This window comes from Podarcis tiliguerta, assembly GCF_965153285.1.
Source record: "Podarcis tiliguerta genome assembly, chromosome: 3".
In the NCBI taxonomy this organism is placed as follows: Eukaryota; Metazoa; Chordata; class Lepidosauria; order Squamata; family Lacertidae; genus Podarcis; species Podarcis tiliguerta.
In genome coordinates this window covers 113,658,857-113,679,448 of record NC_139536.1, presented here as the reverse complement: position 1 = coordinate 113,679,448, position 20,592 = coordinate 113,658,857, and the positions used below count along the sequence as shown (strand labels likewise).

Here is a 20,592-nt window from a genome sequence, read left to right as displayed (position 1 = left end):
TAAGTGTGACTAGCCCAAGGTCACCCAGCAGCTGCATGTGGAGGAGCGGAGACGCGAACCCGGTTCACCAGATTACGAGTCTACCGCTCTTAACCACTACACCACACTGGAGGCAATAGTTACGCATTCCTGGTCTCTGCAGCCGCAGCAGTCAGTGTTATTCTCACCCCTGGAGATGCACTCCATTGTCTTGAGACAGATCTGTGCCAACGACAGATAGCCAGGCCATAAAGGTGTGCCAGGACACATTTGCTGCCCAGCCCTTTTGAGGATACTTTGCTAACATTTCCTCAGGGCAGAAAAATGTAGTTGCTGCTTCATTGTATCAAAGACACCAGAAAGAGACAGTAAATCACTCATGAAACTATTTTCGACACCAGTTAAAATGTATACAGTGGTACCTCTGGATGTGAATGGGATCCGTTCCGGAGCCCCATTTGCATCCAGAAGTGAATGCAACCCGCGTTTGCGCGTGCTGCAATTCGCCGCTTCTGCGCATGATGTCATTTTGAGCGTCTGCGCATGCGGCGAAACCTGGAAGTAACGTGCTCCGTTAATTCCAGGCTGCTGCAGCGTGCAACCCGAAAATACCATATTTTTCGCTCTATAAGACACACCCGACCATAAGACGCACCTAGTTTTAGAGGAGAACAAGAAAAAAATATTCTCTCCCTCTCTGCGCAGCGCCCCTTCAGCGAAGCGGCAGGAGAAGCGGAACCCCTTCCATTTCTCCTTTTCATTTCCATTTCATCGACGGCTTCGCGTTGCTTTCGCTGAAGCCATGCAGCCTGCATTCGCTCCATAAGACGCACACACATTTCCCCTTATTTTTTAAGAGGTGAAAAGTGTGTCTAATAGAGCGAAAAATACGGTATTTATCCTGAAGCTACTTCAACCCGAAGTATGACTGTACTCTATTGTATGGCCACTGTACCTTCTGTCTCAGAAGAAACGGCCCTTCCCCCCAGAATATAAACATATTTTGAACTCTTCAAGACAAAACTCACACAATAAATGTACCACCATCTCCCCAGACAGCCAACAGAACGATCTGGTGGAAACAAGAGATTGCCATATGCAGTAATATGCCATTCTGTAAAATGCAGGACATGACGGCTGCACCATGGCAGGATTTAGCCCTGGTGCTATACTGGAGTGAAATCGCCCTTGCCCAGCAATAGCTCCACAGATCCTTTCCTGTATCCACTTTGCATAGCAGAACCACCAAGGTCACAGATGCCCTTGAACGTGTCCCTTGTAATGTGTAACCTGTAAGCCCAACAACTCAAGTCCATTCTTACAGCAGAGTTTCATCTGTGCAGTCTGCTCTGACTTGTGTTAATTGGCTGATTTAGCTACTTTAGCTCAACTGATATCTATGGTGGTGGAAGCTTAGGGAAAATGCAGGTCTCTGGACTCCTGAGCTACGTGGAAACCTGCCAGCCCTTGCCTTCCATCGCAGTGTCTCAAGGTTTGCATTCATCCCACCCAGAACAAGACTCATCAATTCATCCAATACTGAGGTGAGTAAGGTAAAGGTAAAGGTACCCCTGCCCATACGGGCCAGTCTTGACAGACTCTAGGGTTGTGCGCCCATCTCACTCAAAGAGGCCAAGGGCCAGCGCTGTCCGAAGACACTTCTGGGTCACGTGGCCAGCGTGACATCGCTGCTCTGGCGAGCCAGAGCCGCACATGGAAACGCCGTTTACCTTCCCGCTAGTAAGCGGTCCCTATTTATCTACTTGCCCCCGGGGGTGCTTTCGAACTGCTAGGTTGGCAGGCGCTGGGAACGAACAGCGGGAGCGCACCCCGCCGCGGGGATTCGAACCGCCGACCTTTCGATCGGCAAGCCCTAGGCGCTGAGGCTTTAACCCACAGCGCCACCCGCGTCCCTTTACTGAGGTGGGTAGCCCCACACCAATTAGCAGGAAAAGCAAAATGGAGACTCCCACTTACAAGGTTGTCTTCAGCATAGCTGGGCAGTATACCATACAGAAGCGAAATATATTGGAGGCTTTTTGGGGGGTGGTGAGATGCCAATCATATGCCCTACACGCCAGCATCCACCAAGCCCATTCTCTTGCGCTGTTTCCATGTGCTGCTCTGGTTTTCCCAGAAGCGGCTTAGTCATGCTGGCCACATGATCCGGACAAACTGTCTGCGGACAAACGCTGGCTCCCTCGGCCAATAAAGCGAGATGAGCGCCTCAACCCCAGAGTCGTCTGCGACTGGACTTAACTGTCAGGGGTCCTTTACCTTTTTATATTTCGTTTGCTATTCACCGAAACAGATTCAGTGTAACAACAGCATCCTTTCAGTTTATTTATTTTTAAGTCTGCACTGCAGAATCATCTTGCTTTGACTTAAAATACAACTACAGTACTTGCAGTTTATCTCCAGGGGTGCTTAAAATCTAAAAATACTTTCTGGACTGTATTCTTTAAGTGTTCCTTGGCAAACATAGGACTTGGGTCAAGAAGCAGAACATATGCGTTTAATTATCTGCTGTCTCTAAATGTGCGGCGCTAACAGCACTCCCCCTCCCCCAATTCTCTTTCATTTAGAAAGCAGCAAGGAGAAGACTCACAAATTTGGTTACTCAAATATAGCTCAAAACACACTAACTGTCAGCTTTCTTGCTATAACATAAACAACTAATTTCCTTCCAAAATGCATTTTGTACAATAATTATACTTATTATTAATATTTACTATTTATGTAGTGCTTTTAAGTAGTTCAAAATACAGTGGTGCCCCGCAAGACGAATGCCTCGCAAGACGGAAAACCCGCAAGACGAATTTCCCTATGGGCTTGCTTCGCAAGACGAAAATTGACAAAAATTCTTGCGATTTTTTTTTGCTCCAAAACCCCTTTTTCTGAAGCGCTAAGCTGCTAAAAGCATTTTAGCAGCAAAACCGCTAATCCCTTAAGCCTTAAAAAGCCGTTTTTAGCCCTTAAACTGTCAATAGCGCTAATAGCGCTAATCCGCTAATGGGCTTGCTTCGCAAGACGAAAAAACCGCAAGACGAAAAGACTCGCGGAACGGATTATTTTCGTCTTGCGAGGCACCACTGTACTTACGCAATAATCCTTACAACGGGGGTCAGCAATGTTTACCTCGCCTGGGGCCGGTGCACTCCAGCGGAGGTCTCCCCGTTGGCCAGATCGTGCGGGCGTGTAAGTGCGCGCCCACGATTTCCGGTGTCTGTGTCCGCACAGACGCATTTTGCAGCGCCGCAGAAGCAAGTCCCCACGCCATGCTGGTTTAGCGCAGCGCACAGGGACTCGCTAAGTGGGCAGCTCGGTTGGGGGTTGGCTTGTGGGCCAGTTAATAATAATAAAAATAATTTATTATTTATACCACAGCCACCTGGCTGGGTTTCCCCAGCCACTCTGGGCAGCTTCCAACAGAATATTAAAATACAGTAATCTATTAAACATTAAAAGCTTCCCTGAACAGGGCTGCCTTCAGATGTCTTCTAAAAGTTTGGTAGTTATTTTTCTCTTTGACATCTTGTGGGAGGGCGTTCCACAGGGCAGGTGCCACTACCAAGAAGGCCCTCTGCCTGGTTCCCTGTAACTTGGCTTCTTGCAGCGAGGGAACCACCAGAAGGCCCTTGTCTCTGGACCTCAGTGTCCGGGCTGAATGATGGGGGTGGAGATGCTCCTTCAGGTATATTGGTTAACGATTCCCGTGGGCTGCTTGTGGCCCATGGGCCTTAGGTTGCCTACCCCTGCCTTACAACAATGTTTTAGTTAGGTTGGAATTGTTATCCCCATGCCAGGCTGAGAGTGTGTGCATCTTTCTACAAGAAAGAAGATTCCACCTAAACATTAGGAAGAACTTCCTGACAGTGAGAGCTGTTCGACAGTGGAATTTGCTGCCAAGGAGTGTGGTGGAGTCTCCTTCTTTGGAGGCCTTTAAGCAGAGGCTTGACAACCATATGTCAGGAGTGCTCTGATGGTGTTTCCTGCTTGGCAGGGGGTTGGACTCGATGGCCTTTCTGGTCTCTTCCAACTCTATGATTCTATGATTCTATGATCTTTGTGTAATCAGTGCACCAAGATACACAATAACTTCATGCACCTTCATGCAACTTTTAATCCTGGCTTCTCACCTCCTTTGATGCAAGTGGGTAAGAGGACAAACAAACCAAGGACACACCAGTTTAACCACAGCTTCCCGTTCTCCGCAGGCTGGGAATTATGGTTCATGGTTTCCAAACAAGCCAGGATCAGGATGCCAACCTTAAAACATGGATTCAACATTCTAGTTTGTGTGCAAGAGAATAACCAAAATTAATTCAATTTGCTCCCAAGCTGCAGCCATCACCACAAGCTCCAACAATTCATCAATGGGCTCTTTTTAAGTAATCAATGTGAACTTTTTCATTCTTAGTGTTGTATTAAGGTAAAGGTAAAGGGACCCCTGACCATTAGGTCCAGTCGTGACTGACTCTGGGGTTGCGGCGCTCATCTCGCTTTATTGGCCGAGGGAGCTGGCGTACAGCTTCTTGGTCACGTGTCCAGCATGACTAAGCCGCTTCTGGTGAACCAGAGCAGCACACGGAAATGCCGTTTACCTTCCCACCGGAGTGGTACCTATTTATCTACTTGGTGGTGGTGCGAGAAGGTAAAGGTAAAAGACCCCTGACAGTTAAGTCCAGTCACAGACGACTCTGGGGTTGCGGCGCTCTTCTAGCTTTACAGGCCGAGGGAGCCGATGTTTGTCCGCAGACAGCTTCCGGGTCATGTGGCCAGCATGACTAAGCCGCTTCTGGCAAACCAGAGCAGAGCACGGAAACGCCATTTACCTTCCCGCTGGAGCAGGACCTATTTATCTACTTGCGCTTGACGTGCTTTCAAACTGCTAGGTTGGCAGGAGCAGGCACTGAGCAACGGGAGCTCACCCCATTGCGGGGATTCAAACCGCTGACCTTCTGATCGGCAAGTCCTAGGCTCTGTGGTTTAACCCACAGAGCCACCTGCATCCCAGTGTTGCATTACCATGCTTAAAATTATGGTAAAAGGGGAAAGGGAAGTCCCAACCTGTTAAATCATCTGCTCCCTGCCTAAAGTTTAAAGGAGTGGCTAAACTGATACAGGAAAAGGAGTAGCTGTGCTAACTTGCATTAGGCACAGTGTGAAAACATTTTGAGTGCCACCTCCTCCCATTAGCCTTAAGGCTTTAAAAAAGAAGCACCATAACAGATGTAACACTTGAAACAGACCTACTGTGGTATAAACCTCCAAGGAGGAAGAGCCCACTTCATCATATGCATGGAAGTAGTAGGCAGGTAAACAACCAGGTGTAGAGAAAACATATGTAAATGCATTCCCCATCTCATGCCAAAGTACCTTAATATGGCTGAAAGAGTATTTAAGAAGGAAAAGGAAATCAAAGTAAACAAGAACAGCAGTGTGTGTTGTGTGTGTACACACAACCCTTGCAGCAGCTCGGTCAGCCTCAAATAAAGCTGTCTTTACTTTTCAGTAGAAAGCTGAGAGAGAGGAGCTCATACTTCTCAACAATTATAAACAGTTGAGCCAAAAGACCATTAGAATCCAATGACAATTCTATGCAAAGCTCAGTTCTGACCACAGTGACTTTTTGCAACAGCAACTTTTTGCAATAGCAGTAATAGAAAATATGTATTTTTCGCTCTATAAGACGCACCAGACCACAAGATGCACCTAGTTTTTGGAGTAAGAAAACAAGAAAAAAAAATATTCTGAATCTCAGAAGCCAGAACAGCAAGAGGGATCACTGCGCAGTGAAAGCAGCAATCCCTCTTGCTGTTCTGGCTTCTGGGATAGCTGCGCAGCCTGCATTCACTCCATAAGACGCACACACATTTCCCCTTACTTTTTAGGAGGGAAAAAGTGAGTCTTATAGAGCAAAAAATACGGTACTTGAATTTTGTAGTGGGAGCGAACACTTCTGATTTCACTTGAGTTCTGAATGGGGGTGGGCGTGTTAGAAACCAAGCGTCATATGGGAGGCTGGGGGACAGCCCTTCTGTCAGGTCCTTTGATAATGGCACCAGCGGATGGCATTCTGCTCTGTTCAGCTAAGATTATGTGGTAGGCTGATCTGCTTGCAGATTTCTCAGATTGGAAATAGCAAGACATCACTATATTTAAAAGCATAATTCCATCTTGTAACCATCAGAAGGGGCCATGGATCCCCAAACTGCAAATTATTAAAGCGTTTGGGTGTGATGGAAAGGGGATTTTTGCTATGAAGTCAGAAGCAAGTCTCTGGCCTTCAACAGACCAAAATGGGGAGCTGAAACTCTTCCAAACTTTAATAATTCTTCTTTACACTTTTAATTTAAAGTGTTGGCCAATACAAGAAATAACTTGGAAAAGCCTAAATTGCTTCTCTCTTAGATGGGTTTCATTTCATAGTTAACACCTCCCATCCCCCTCACCACTCAAAAGACACAAATGCACTAAAGAAGTAAAAAAAGCAACTTTGAATTCACTGGTAAAACAGAGACAAACTGCATAAAAACGAACAATTACTCCTCTCGCCATAAACAAGTTGTAATCTGAAATGATTTCAGAACATGTTTATTTTACAAGCAAGGGGGAAATTAAAATGAGCAAACTTTCCCCAAGCATTTGACTTATAATTCTTCAATAATTCTATAATTAGACATGCATTAAATTACTTTGCACTGATGTGGCTGGGTGCATGTAACCCACATATTCTTACACTTTGCGCTATGACCAAACTGAGTTCTGTGGAGCACAAACCCCTTTATTTCTCTCCAGAATCTTCAAGCATAGAACAAACCATTTGGCACAGCAAAAAGCTTTAAGAATAGAGTGCTCCTAATGACTCCACAATTTACAATGGAATAATCATCTGGCTCTAAAGCATCCATTCAGCAAAAGAACATTATAGTGTCAGAGGTCAAAGGTGGAGGTTGTTAAATGGGAACAGACAAAAGGAAAGGGCGGAATCCAATAAAGAGGCAAATTAATGGCTGAAACACCATTCAGAATCTGCACTAACTCCATTCAGCTTCACATTCTGCATTCGCATTCACATGAGGTCATGGTAAAAAGGAATAAACCAGATTGATCCAATTACTTGGAAAGAGCAAATTTCATTGGCTGCCTGGTAGGTGTTTTTTGTTTTCGGGAAAAACAGAGCATTATCTGAAGGCTAGCATTCTCTAAAAACAAAATTGAACTCTAATCTCAAATCTACTGGAGGAATCATTTAACTACAGCAGTTCCTCAGATCTTTTACCTAGGGCTGCCATATTTTGAAGAGCAAAAGAAGAGGACACATTTGCCGACTTCTACTTTTAAGTACGGGTCGCTATGGAGACTCTCATTTTAAACACCGCTAGTATACGTAGGCTATAGAAGCTGTAATATATATTGCTAGCAGCAATGTTCTTAACTTTCAACAAACGCCCTTCAGATGGCCATGCGTGTCACCACAGTTTGAAGCTAAGCTGGCCCTGATCTCTGGATCTATTTGCTGAGTCTCTGCCTGAAACTCTTCTTCAAAACACTCGCGGGAATCACAGCTTTTCTAACGCAGGTGATTACACAAAGTTCTTTTCTTTGCAGATCAAGAACCTATCAATACATTATGCAGATTAAAGCAGCAAGTTCCTGAATCGTGCTACTTCTGGTGGCGGGTATGACATATCTGTCAGATCTGAGTGTGCTTCTGCACAGACAGAATTCCCTGCATAACTAGGAAACCAGAGGGGGGAAAAGGTTTAGCGCAGCTTTCTTTGTGGCAAGCGAATGAATATGCAATCCTAGGCTATCATCACATTCTGTGTGATGTGTAGAATGGCTGCAAGTTTAGCACAGTACAAGTTTTAGTGGTGACCAGTAAATTTTAACACCGACTTAAATTTGCATGGAAACTAAATCACTAGCAGCAACAACCCACCAAGAAACCCCAAAACTCAAACACCAAACTATTCTGGTGGCTAGCAAGATGCTACCTCCTCAGCTGCTATCCAAGTGGTCTACTCTTGGTGATGAATACAGCCTACGTTTGAGACTCTGTAAACACAAGCCAACATTGGGAATTTTTTTTTTTTAAATAATAATATTTATTAGATATTTTATAGTTATAAAAAGAAAAAACAATCAATAAAAACAATACATGGATTCAACAAACAATACATCAACAATAAAAAGAATACAATACAACAATACAACATAAAAAACAAAAACAAAAACACACACCCAAATTTTATATCTATATCTTTCATTAGCTTATTTCCTCGACTTCCTCGCACCTCCCTTTTTTGTGTTCTGCTTCAAATTAACTGGTTCAACAAATCCTTTCCCTCTTATTCAATTTTTGTTCTATAATTTATCCTAACACAATTTAACTTTAAATTTTCCACTTTATCACATTAACAATTAATATTCATATAATTCTTAATAACACTTCTGCTAAAACCATGTAGCTTCATCCCAATATTCTTCTAACATTCATTAATTTTGCAGTATTTCTGTAAATATACTTTAAATTTTTTCCAATTTTCTTCCATCGACTCTTCTCCCTGGTCTCGGATTCTGCCGGTCATTTCCGCCATTTCCATCCAACATTGGGAAATTGAAATGGTTTACTTTTAAACACTGTGGGTAAGTCTCCTAACACCATAAAAAGAATATCTGCTCCTACTTACAGCAGGCTATAAGGGCTGCAGGTCCTTGTATGATAAATAGCAATAAATCCTTTTGGAAAGTATACATTAGTCTGCATTGCTTGCACACAGAGAAAGCATCACTTTTACCAGAATCACATAAGCAGAATTCCTAGGCTAAAGCATTTTGTTACAATATCAACAAAGGACAAGAACGCTGGCTCAAAAGACAAGTACCAAAAGATCACATTCCTAGTTTTTTTTTTTATAACTAAAATGCTTTTCATTCAAAGGTTTACCTCTTCTAGAATATATAAAGCTTAGATGCCTGGAGAAAAACAGGTCCTCTAATCGCCACACCTCTGGTATTGCCTTAGTCATGTTTCTGGAAGTGGAAGTGGAAGATGTGGACCAGCAAAAACTCTTCTCTCTATTTATTGGAGGGTTGGTCTGAGATCTGGAATCAATGACATCATAGCTTTTGAAGTTAACCAATGAAATTTATTTTACCCCAGATGGGCCAATGGAAGGGAGTTGCTTTCTAGGATACCACCCATGGGATAAAACAAACCTATTAATAGAAGCATGAGATTGTTGACATGTAGACCAGTGAATGGGAGGAGTTCCCTTGTTGTTAGGATGAGGCAGTTTTCCTCCCAGAAAAAAAGGATTGTGCAATCTGCCGTGCTTTTCCTTGCATGAAACAGTGGAAAATGGGATGCCAATTAGGTTTTTTGCTTGGGATAGGCAAAAGGATTTCTATCCCAGGAGAAAGCATATATCCAGGAATCATTGGGAGATGCTATCACTTTGATTGCACTCTGCTGCCCTATCGGTTGATCTTGGGCAAGAGTTATCTGGGGACATGGTGTCCTGTTCTTTTAGATGTGGAGCTACTGGAGTGCTTCTGCGCATCCCTGGCAGAAAAGACACAAAAGGTAATTGCTGCTCAGCGCAATGAAACCTTCTTGTGATGTCCCTCTGGGTCCCATTTCACAGCTTCATTTTCAGCCATCGGGAAGATGCAGGAGTGTTGTTTTCCAGACATAACTCAAGGAGATACTATCTCAACAAGCCCTTAAAAAGCCTGGAGCCCCAAAGACATTCAAGGTCATATTTTCCCTTACATCTGGTTGAAATTGCCACAGCATTCTTCTAGGATATTTTTTCTGCAAAAGTTTAGGCTGCAAATGGCCAGAAGTGCAGAATAGAGTGGGCTCAGCAAAAAGCCTATGCCCCCCCCCCTGCAGAGTTGCCAAAGCAAGATGCCTTTTTGGGGGTGGCTTTTGTTGGTGATGGTTGATGTTTCAGCCTTATGAAGATCTGTTTTTAGATCCCAGGTTATAATCAGCTGGTGAGTGAGACAAGTTACAAACAAAAAGCAAGATCAGCAGAACACTCAAAATGTGGAGAAGCCTCACACAACTGGATGGGAAAGTCCAAGGTCACTGTGTTTATGTGATGGAGATTCTTGATAGCAAGAAAAAAGGCACTGTGCAACTTGTCATGCTTTCTTCACATCCTTGTCGATTTGCCTTGTTTACTAGTCATATTTCACATTCTCTTTGAAAGTGTTTCTTTGGGGTTCACTGTTTGATCGGGGGCAGACTATTGTAATACTTTGGCTAGATTCTTTGGATTAGATCTGTGCATGCTGGTCTGATCCTGACAGCTTGAGACCGTGGGTGGGGAAGGGAGAACTTAATGATTACTGATCACAGTATTGAAAATCACAAGAGAATTGCAGGCTGAAAAGTGACATGAATTCCGTAGGTGAAAAGGCAAATCTCTGGACCAAGTTTTCGAGCGAAACATCACATTATTTAACATTCCAACAAAAGGAATTTGGGAATGAGCTACGTTTTCTGATTTACATCAAACATTTATTTCTCTTCTCTTTGCCTCCTTTGTTCCTCCCCCTGCCCAACTTTCTGTCCTATGAGTCATAAACTCTGTTCTTCAAAATAAAATAAAATGAACGCAGGATGGAGGTGAGTGGGGACAAGAAAGATTGAAAGCAACACTGAAAACAATATAATCCAACTCAGGGTATTTCATCCACCTCGCCTTTTGTTATCTCACAAGTACACAAATGGCAGCCCCCAGACTGACTCCAAAGATAGACCCACATAGTAATCTATCTGGGAGGTTACACAGGGCAGGCACCTTTCTGTCTTCCAAGATCCAGGAACCACTCACTCACAGTTTCCTTCCCTGATGTTCATAGAATGAGCATGTAATAAACTGTGAAAATACAGACATATACACATATCCTCTCTTGCCTTTCCTCTTCTTCTTCTTCTTTGCCAATTGGTGAACACTTTGTTTTATTCCAGCAGACTTTTGCTTCATGCAGCAAGTATTTGTTTTTAAGTGATGGCTCCTGTTTCTTTCAGATAATTGTAGATTTCAAATACTGTAAGATGCGCAGAGTGTGAGGTACAATTGCTTTTAATAAAACAACTAGGTGTCATATTGAGAGAGTGAACACACAGAAGTGGGAATTTCAATGAATTGATAATTCTTCTACAATTGCATCCACGGCTGAAAACGGTCCTCAGAGAATTATTTGTTACTTAATAAAAAAAGGGGAAAAAAGACATACAGATGATGTATGTCATTTTTAAAAATCAAGATAACCTTGTCGTTAGACAACTACTATTGTTCCTGTTTCTTCTAAAACTCCCCAGACAAGTCTCCCTGTAGATAGCATGGTCACATGTGCTATGGCTACAGTTCATTAATACAAGTATTGCTTGCCGAGCCATGTGTCAAAGCATTTGTCCTTCCAGGCTGTGATGCCTTATGATTAACATTTTGGATTATTGTGTTTTCTTTGCTGCTGTTATGTCTGCATTTTGTTAACAGCAAATTAATACAAAAGGGAAAGCATTTATTCAATAACGTTTCTCTATCAAAATTCACTTCTGTCTTTTGGCAAAATATTCTACAGATACAGAAATGATAGGAAGATGGGCTCTGTTGGAAGATGAGCTTTTGCTGGTGAAGCCTGCTTAAAGTTTTGGAGGGGCTTTGAAGGGGACCTAGGTGGTGCTGTGCTCTAACCACTAAGCCTAGGGCTTGCCGATCAGAAGGTTGGCGGTTCAAATCCCCGCAACGGGGTGAGCTCCCGTTGCTCAGTCCCAGCTCCTGCCAACCTAGCAGTTCAAAAGCACGTCAAAGTGCAAATAGATAAATAGGCACCGCTCCGATGGGAAGGTAAACGGTGTTTCCGTGCGCTGCTCTGGTTTCGCCAGAAGCGGCTTAGTCATGCTGGCCACATAACCCAGATAAAGTGTCTGCAGACAAACGTCGGCTCCCTCGGCCAGTAAAGCGAGATGAGCACAGCAACCCCAGAGTTGTTCGCGACTGTACTTTACTGTCAGGGGTCCTTTACCTTTAGGGACCATTAGCTTAAGCTGTGATGCTAAGCACATCTATCAGCAAAACTGGCCCTACCCCTAGGCTTTGTTATGCTTTACAGGCATAGCTATAAATCACCAAGCTGCACCACCAGGCCATTGGCAAAATGTAAGTGTCCCCACAGACTTCCATAAATGTACCTCGACCTGTGGTTGAATTTGTCTTTTTTTCATCCCTGGTTTCTTTTGTTTTTTTTAAAGCTGCATAAAGCACATACAGACAAAAATAAATAGCAATACAGCATTTTGCGAAGGATAAAAGAAATTGTCCCTTTTGAATTTGGTGAGAGGGAAATCCTCCCCAGGGCAAGAGCCCTCTGTTATTACTGCATACACCGTTGGTTAGTCTAATTTACCACAACTCAAATCACCTATGATAGATACACTCACCCTTCAAGGAATGTTAGTCACCTGCCAACTCATATAGATAAAGAGCCGCAGTCCCAGTGCTTTGCCATTCAAAATCCAGTTCCCTTTTTGCCCTGTCACTCAGTTCATGAAAAGGTAGCCTTCATCCCCCCCCCCCAAACTCCACATTTCAGTCCAAAGGGGTCATGTAAGCACAAGTTACTCTCCTCGGTGAAACATCTTAAATGTCAGCCATTAAAATGTGCCTTCTTTCCACAACACACCACTGCAGAATTTACAGACTTGTTTTTAAAAAGGGAGGCTAGAAACCACGGAAAGAGGAAAAATCCGGCTACCTGAGCCCAGGCACACACAGCATCTAAAAGAGGAAGACACGTACCTGCCGACAGATGCCATTTCCTCTACATTTTATAACCCCGCGTGCAGTTTTTACCATTATTGCCACTATAAACCATACGATAAAATGGATTGCCTTGCTGACTCGAGTACCAGCTGGTTAGTAGAAAAGTGGCTCCCCCCCCCCCCGCTTGCATGATTCAGTCTCCTTGACAAATATACTGCATTGTACTAGATGAGTCATCAGAGGACTATTCTGCATTTTATAGGCCAGTTGCGTAGTTCCTCATGTTTCAGCATTCCCACAGTGAATTAAACCAAAAACTGACCCAACACTTCCACCTTTACTCTTCCATCTTCTCCGTTGGTGTTGTTTTAAAAACCAGCAGCAGCATCCTGCTATAACCATTTATATCCTGCCCTCACTACTGAACAACCACCCTTGCATTGCCCTGAACCAACTGAATGTCTCAGCACTGCTTCCAGTGTTAGGAGGTTAAAAGCTGCAAACACAAACATTTTACTCAGGACCGCTAAGGATGCTAGGGGCTGGTGCTACTCCGATTTGGTGCAATGTACACCTGGGGAGAGGACCGCACCTGCACAAAACAGTGACCAACCCAGTCAAACACAGGCCACAGAGCCATGCGAGGCCAGCCCACTGCCCCCCTGAGAAGTTAGCAAGAGCCTTGCATTGCGGCTTATGGACGGAATCTGTTAAAAATAGCTTCCGCTGATAAAAGAACATCTGTCCTTAAAATGCACTGAAATATTTATCACAATGTCATTGAAATAAATACTTAATTCCATTATATATTTTTATTTTCTTCCTCCGCTTCGTGATTTGGTCATTATGGAACTACATATTGGTCCCATCTGGCTGATCACTTGGGGCTTACAGGAGTCAGCAAACTATATTCTGAAAATAAAAATAAAAATGCCCCATGAATAACCCAGAGATGCATTTTAAATGAAATCACACATTCTACTAATGTGAAAACACCAGGCAGGCCCCACAAATAACCCAGAGATACATTTTAAATGAAAGCACACATTCTACTCATGTAAAAACACGCTGATTCCTGGACCGTCCGTTCAGAAGGCGATTGGGCCGGATCTGGCCCCCGGGCCTTAGTTTGCCTACCCATGTCATAAGACATGTCCTTCATAGGGAAGCATCAATTGCCAAGGTCCAACAACCATTGGGGGGAGGGGCATAGGGGTCATTTGTATTGGAGAACTGGCATGTCGAGAAGGGGGCGTTTAACCCCTTCTGCACTCACCAATTCTTTTAAAGCCCCTTTGCTCCCAGAGGTTGAGCATATTTCTGGTGTTGGAGCTCAACTGATTTAAACATGGCGGGGGGGGGGGGAGAGAGGTAGATGGGGGAAGTTGTGGGAATATTAGTTCTACCGCACAAGTGCTCTCCTGCATTTGCACACTTGCATTTCCAAGTGCAAGGGCTACCAAGGCTGGGACCAGCAAACCACAACTGAAGCTCCCCTATAAGCAAGTCAAAACTGGATGTTAGCACAAACTTCCTACAAAAGAGAAGGGTGCGGAGGAACAGGACAAGCCTCTGCCTAAGAGAAGGGGGAGGCTACATAACAATCAGAGAGCAGGAGCAGGTGGACCCCCCCCCCCAATTCCACATGTTGGGACCAGCCACTGGAATCGCCTGGAGGGACAGTTAAGAGGTATGTAGAGCAGAGTGTGGAACTAGAATTCTCTAGATTTTGACAGCCAAGAGAAGCCTGAAACAAGGCAGATAGTTCTGCAGGCTTATGTAAATCTAGCTATGCATCACAACCACCCAGTTTTGATCAATCCCGTATTAACTGTGCAGCCTACAGATGACAGAGCTCAGTAGCAGAAGTGGTTTGCGAAGAGGACGGCAGGCGTTGATGAAAGGGATAAGTGAGTCAGATCAAAAGGAGCACAGGGTGCTCTTTTTAAAATTAAAAAGCAGCATTTATCTGAATATTCAGAGTATGTTAAAGGCTTTAGTCACAACTAAGTTATCAAATAATATAGGAGAAGGCTGGAAGAAATCCAGGCTTGCTGTTTCCAATAGGCGAAGGACTCTATTGAAGAAACATTCACAAAAATGCCACTATTTTTAAATATAGCTGGCTTTGAAGCTCTAATTGCTTTTAATTCACTTGGATTTTTCAAGGAGAGAAAGGGGGAAATTATGAAGTACCTTTGAAACCGTTTCAAGAGCACAGTGTGGCACGCGCACACACAAACAGCAAGGTATTTTAAAGATTTCATTTTCATTCAAGATAGCAGAAATGAAAAAGGTATCTGATGTTTATTTAAAAGCATACTTCCTTCCATAAGAGAGATTAAAAACACCATAACAGGCCTGTTTATCATCCTGAGGCAGGCAGGGGGTGTACTTGAAAACAAACCAAAGACAAGCCTTTCACACTCTGGCTGCTTCCAGACAGATCTGTTTACTGAACATTCATCCTGATTTGTCTGCATATCAGCTCTTTCTTGGGCATTCGCTCCAATTTTCTTTGAAGGGAGGTTACACAATGTTACACCAAAGAATTCTCACCCCACACTTCCCAGTGCATTTTCCTGTCACTTTCCTAACTGCAAGAAGTCAAGTTGTTTGAAGGTTGGGGGCAGGGGGGGGGGAGGAGATAGAAACAGGTTTGTTGTGCAAAAGCACCAAATCCACTTTAATTTTACAACCTGAATTTGCCAGTATGTTATTAAACTCCCCCCCCCCAAAAAAAACAACAACCCCAGTGACAATATGAAAGCTGCCTCTGTTTCAAAAGAGGAAAAAGAAAAGGGAAATCCAATGGGTATTCCAGAATGGAATATGTAGAGTCTTCAGGCATATATTATATGATTTAATTGACATAAAGCAGTGGTGGCCAAACTTTTTTCAAAGAGGGCCGGATTTGATGAAGTGAAGGGCCGACCAAAGGGCTGACCAAAGTTGTTTACCTTTTTTTAGGGTTGGAGTTGTTGAGCTTCTTTTAGGATTGAAGTTGGTGAGGTTTTTTTAGGGTTTTACCCCAGGAAATAAACTGCCAAAGGGGATGGATTAAACTGACCGGCGGGCCAGATTAGGCCCCCGAAACGAACTCTGGACATGCCTGGTGCAAGGGATGTGAACCAACAACAGCTTAAGCCATCATTGTTGGTAAAACTTCCATGATTTCTCAACAGACACCTCAAACCAAAAAGCCAAGCCATCCCTGTTGTCCTGCATGTAATATTGACACAGCATTGTTTGGATCATATCTTGACTTAAGGAGAGATCAGCACAAACTGTTTTCACAATGCACAGGAAGTATCTAATTAACCATATCTTCCCATCTGAACGGGAAAACTATGGCTACCAGCTTTGTGATCTTAAACTACCGTCTTTTTTGCTCTATAAGACTCACTCTTCCCCTCCTAAAAAGTAAGGGGAAATGCGTGTGCTTCTTATGGAGCGAATGCAGGCTGCGCAGCTATCCCAGAAGCCAGAACAGTGAGAGGGATTGCTGCTTTCACTGCGCAGCGATCCCTCTTGCTGTTCTGGCTTCTGAGATTCGGAATTTTTTTTCTTGTTTTCCTCCTCCAAAAACTAGGTGCGTCTTGTGGTCTGGTGCGTCTTACAGAGCGAAAAATACGACAACTTTAAACGGATCAAAAGAGGGAGAGAGAAAGGCATGATAGACTCATAAAATTGAAGAGTTGGGAGGTACCTGAGAGTCATCTAGGCTTCCTCAACCTCGGCCCTCCAGATGTTTTGCGACTACAATAATAATAATTTATAATTTATACCCTGTCCATCTGGCTGAGTTTCCCCAGCTACTCTGGGTGGCTTCCAATCAAGGGTTAAAAACAATACAGCAATACAATTCCCTTCATCCCTGACTACTGGTCCTGCTAGCTAGGGATCATGGGAGTTGTAGGCCAAAAACACCTGGAGGGCTGAGGTTGAGAAAGCCTGGTCTACTCCAACTGCCTGCAATGCAGTAATCTCAACACACAGCCCCCTATCCAACTCGAAACCAGACCCAACCCTGCTTAAGCTTTGCAAATGTGCTAGCAGTTCTAGGAGGAGACAGGTATGTGTGTTGGTTCTTTTTCTTGTACCTTTCTGAGTCTTCTTTCTCCCTTAAATTCGGGTGGTGGTTGCTATATATATATATATATATATTTATAATTAATTTTTATTCAGTTTCCAATATACATTCCATCCATATTTAACATTCGCCTTTTACATATACATCTTTTGGACTTCCCTCAGCCTATCTGACAAGTCTCCATATTATCACTACTACTCACATTTCTTAAATTTATATTGCACTTTACCGATCTTAATCTTATCATATCTTTGAAGCAACATTTCAATCAATCTTTTTCACAAAGCTTCTTGAAAGCCAACAAGCGTTAGTTGCTCCTCACATACATTTTTGATATACTCTGTAAATTTATTCCAGTCCTCGGTAAATCTCTGATCGCGTTGGTTCCGAATTTTTCCGGTCAATTTGTCCATCTCTGCATATTCCATCAGCTTCATTCTCCATTCTTCCTTAGTCGACATTTCTTCCTGTTTCCATTTCTGGGCCATCAAAATTCTTGCTGCTGTCACTGCATACCTAAATAATTTCACATCATTGCTATATTAGCATCTCTCATACATCTCTACATGTCTGTCTCCTTATCTGCTCCTCTTGGCTGTGTTGCTTGAATGAGGAAGCGAGTCTCTTGTCTTTCTGACATCATGTATGGAGGCAGAGTTTCTATGTGCATTTATAGGTGTCTTGTGACTGTGTTGCATCCGCTGCAAAAGGAGAAGTAGCGAAGGGGAGCTTGCATTTGCATTTGAACTCTCTAACATGAATTCATAGATTTCCCTTGAAGCTTGTCTCTCTAATCTGCAAAATAGGCAGAAGCTTTCTAGAATTTCTCCTGTACATACACGGGCAATTTTGACCTGTAACTTGGATCGTTTGGGGTGGGTGGTTGAGAACCATTTGCTCTGCATGCATACGGTTTATTCATACTTTCTGGTCATAGCAGACCTATCTGTCACAATCTTTGGATGTCCAATAATATTAGAATTGTTTGGGGCATTCCTGGACCCACTTGAAACCTGTTTGGCTGCTTCTCATGTGTAAACCTTAGTTTTCATTCTCCCCATTTTTTGCTATCTAAGCTGGCTGCAAAATTATGTAACAGGCAACGCTTCAGGTTACATACTTCGCTAACCCAGAAATATTACCTCAGGTTAAGAACTTTGCTTCAGGATGAGAACAGAAATTGTGCTCCTGTGGCGCGGCAGCAGCAGGAGGCCCCTTTAGCTAAAGTGGTGCTTCAGGTTAAGAACAATTTCAGGTTAAGAACGGACCTCTGGAACTAATTAAGTACTTAACCCAAGGTACCACTGTATAAGGAAATCAGCCCTGAGTGCTCACTGGAAGGACAGATAGTGAAACTGAGGCTCCAGTACTTTGGCCACCTCGTGAGAAGAGAAGACTCCCTGGAAAAGACCCTGATGCTGGGAAAGATGGAGGACACAAGGAGAAGGGGACGACAGAGGACGAGATGGTTGGACAGTGTTCTTGAAGCGACCAGCATGAGTTTGACCAAGCTGTGGAAGGCAGTGGAAGTCAGGAGTGCCTGGTGTGTTCTGGTCCATGGGGTCACGAAGTGTTGGACACGACTAAACAACAACAACCACTGTATATCAAATTCCTTCTCTTCCTAGTTTTTCTAAGTAAAGAAATTTATCTCTTGAAACAAATCAGGTATATAAATAGACAGAAACTTTAGCATTTCCTGGGCACCATGAATCAATTTGGATGAATGTCCCCTTTGAATGTAAAAAGCTAAGTACCCGGATTTCAGCCAGCTCTAAGAGTGGGTTCATTTTTAATAGCCTTTTTGAAAATGCGTATCATAGGTAAGGTTTCAGGAAAGTGGAACAGTCAGGTATATGAAAGAGAAACCTAAAAATAATAGTCTAATAATACTTCAGATGAGAAATGCCATAGATTAGGGAACAATCCTTAGAGGTCATCTTTTTACCTAGAAACTGAAGTAGAAAGTCTCAGTCACTGTGGTTATGTGGGAAGCTGAGCTGTCAGAGAAAACCTAGTGACCCCATTACAAAACCTACGTATAAAAATATAAGGCGGCTTTTTGTGAAGCCAGATTCCATAAAGTGCTACAGTAGTGCCTCGCAAGACGAAATTAATCCGTTCCGTGTCTTCGTCTAGCGGTTTTTTCGTCTTGCGAAGCAACCCCATTAACGGATTAGCGCTATTAGCGGTTTAGCGGCTATTAGCGGCTATTAAAGGCTTAAGGGATTAGCGGATTAGCTGCTAAAAGGCTATTAGCAGCTTAGTGCCTTAGAAAAAGTGGGTGGGGAGCGGAAAAAAACCCCCAGGAATCGCAAGACATTTTCGTCTTGCGAAGCAAGCCCATAGGAAATTAGTTTTGCAAAGCACCTCCAAAATGGAAAACCCTTTCGTCTAGCGGGTTTTCCGTCTTGCGAGGCATTCGTCTTGCGGGGCACCACTGTATCTCCAGTACCAGTTTTGAGCACCAGTCCTATCAGCTAATCAATGTAGGTAACATTTGTGTGTGTGTGTATTAACACTGGCAAATTCGCAGTACTCAGTCAGCACCCTTTGCTCCCTTCAGTAGGTTCACAGGTGGAAGTACCGTATTTTTCGCCCTATAGGACGCACTTTTTCCCCTCCAAAAATAAAGGGGAAATGTGTGTGCGTCCTATGGGGCGAATGCAGGCTTTCGCTGAAGCCTGGAGAGCGAGGGGGGTCGGTGCGCACCGACCCCTCTCGCTCTCCAGGCTTCAGGAAGCTATCCACTAGCCGTGGGAGACGAAGCTCTCCCACGGCTAGTGGAGAGCTTGCCCGGCACCCAGAAGCTTGGGGCGCGCTGAGCTCAGCACACCCCAAGCTTCGGGCTTCGTGCAGCTCTCCCACGGCTTGCGGATAGCAGCCTGTTCTGGGGGCTGGGGAAGCTCGGGCTTCCCCCGCCCCAGCCCCGCACCTGGGGGGGGGAAATAATTTTTTTCCTCTTTATTTCACCCCAAAAAAACTAGGTACGTCCTATGGGGCAAAAAATGCGGTACATCTCTCAGGAGCTGAATTTAAGGTGTGGGTTCTACAACACCCAACTTTTACCAGGTTAAAAAGAAAGAAACACAATTTTATCCACAGATTTACCAAGGTTGTTGAAAAGCAATTTTGATTCTGTACTCCTGGAATTGTTCTGAGGAGGGCTTTCAAAAACTTAACCTCTTAAAGTTAGGAGTGAACTTTAAGTTGGCCTAACCGAAAAGATACTCCACTTTCCCTCATCTAATAACCAAGGAAGAGGTAACACATTTTATATATATATAAATTTAAACTTCAGCCTTTACGGTAAAACAGATCAGCTATAACGTGATGGGTTTTAACAATTAAAGCAGTTTCCACCAATAAAATGTGAGATCTAGCCAATGCCAGCAAAAAAAATCCTCACACAAGCTGCAAGGTAATGAAAAGAATAAATTGTGAAGTCCATGCTTCAATGTACAGCATTAATGTAAAGAATAATAAATAAATGATACAATTTAAACTAGAAGCTACATGTTCAGAATCCCAAGGCTTCAAAATAAGATTTGCAACATCCAGTGCTGCTCCCATAAACCCATCCCAAATCCAAATTTAAGAAACTGGCACTGGGGATTAAAGAGACCGAAGCATAAATAAAATCAGTGATTGATTGAATTTGGATCCTATGATATGTAGTCGTACTTCTGTTTACGTAACCCTCTGGTTACATAAACTTTGGGATGCGCG

The 20,592-nt window shown here is 43.5% G+C and overlaps 1 protein-coding gene across 3 annotated transcripts in view; it reads right to left on the bottom strand.

Moving 5' to 3' along the window:
- SPRED2 (sprouty related EVH1 domain containing 2) overlaps window positions 1–20,592 on the bottom strand; it is a 94,800-nt gene that overhangs the window by 34,091 nt on the left and 40,117 nt on the right. Inside the window, exons 1-2 of one of the 3 annotated variants that reach the window (XM_083435419.1) lie at window positions 12,807–12,912; window positions 8,936–9,093 (exon numbers count right to left, since the gene is read on the bottom strand). The exons of 1 other annotated variant lie outside the window; for it this stretch is intronic. Coding sequence is in view for 1 of the 2 variants with exons in the window: in XM_083435418.1 (XP_083291544.1) it covers window positions 12,807–12,823 (17 nt within the window). In the remaining variant the exon portion in view is untranslated. Of the gene's footprint in view, window positions 1–8,935; window positions 9,094–12,806; window positions 12,925–20,592 lie in introns of those variants that run through there. One more of the 3 variants, XM_083435418.1, reaches the window with a different exon arrangement.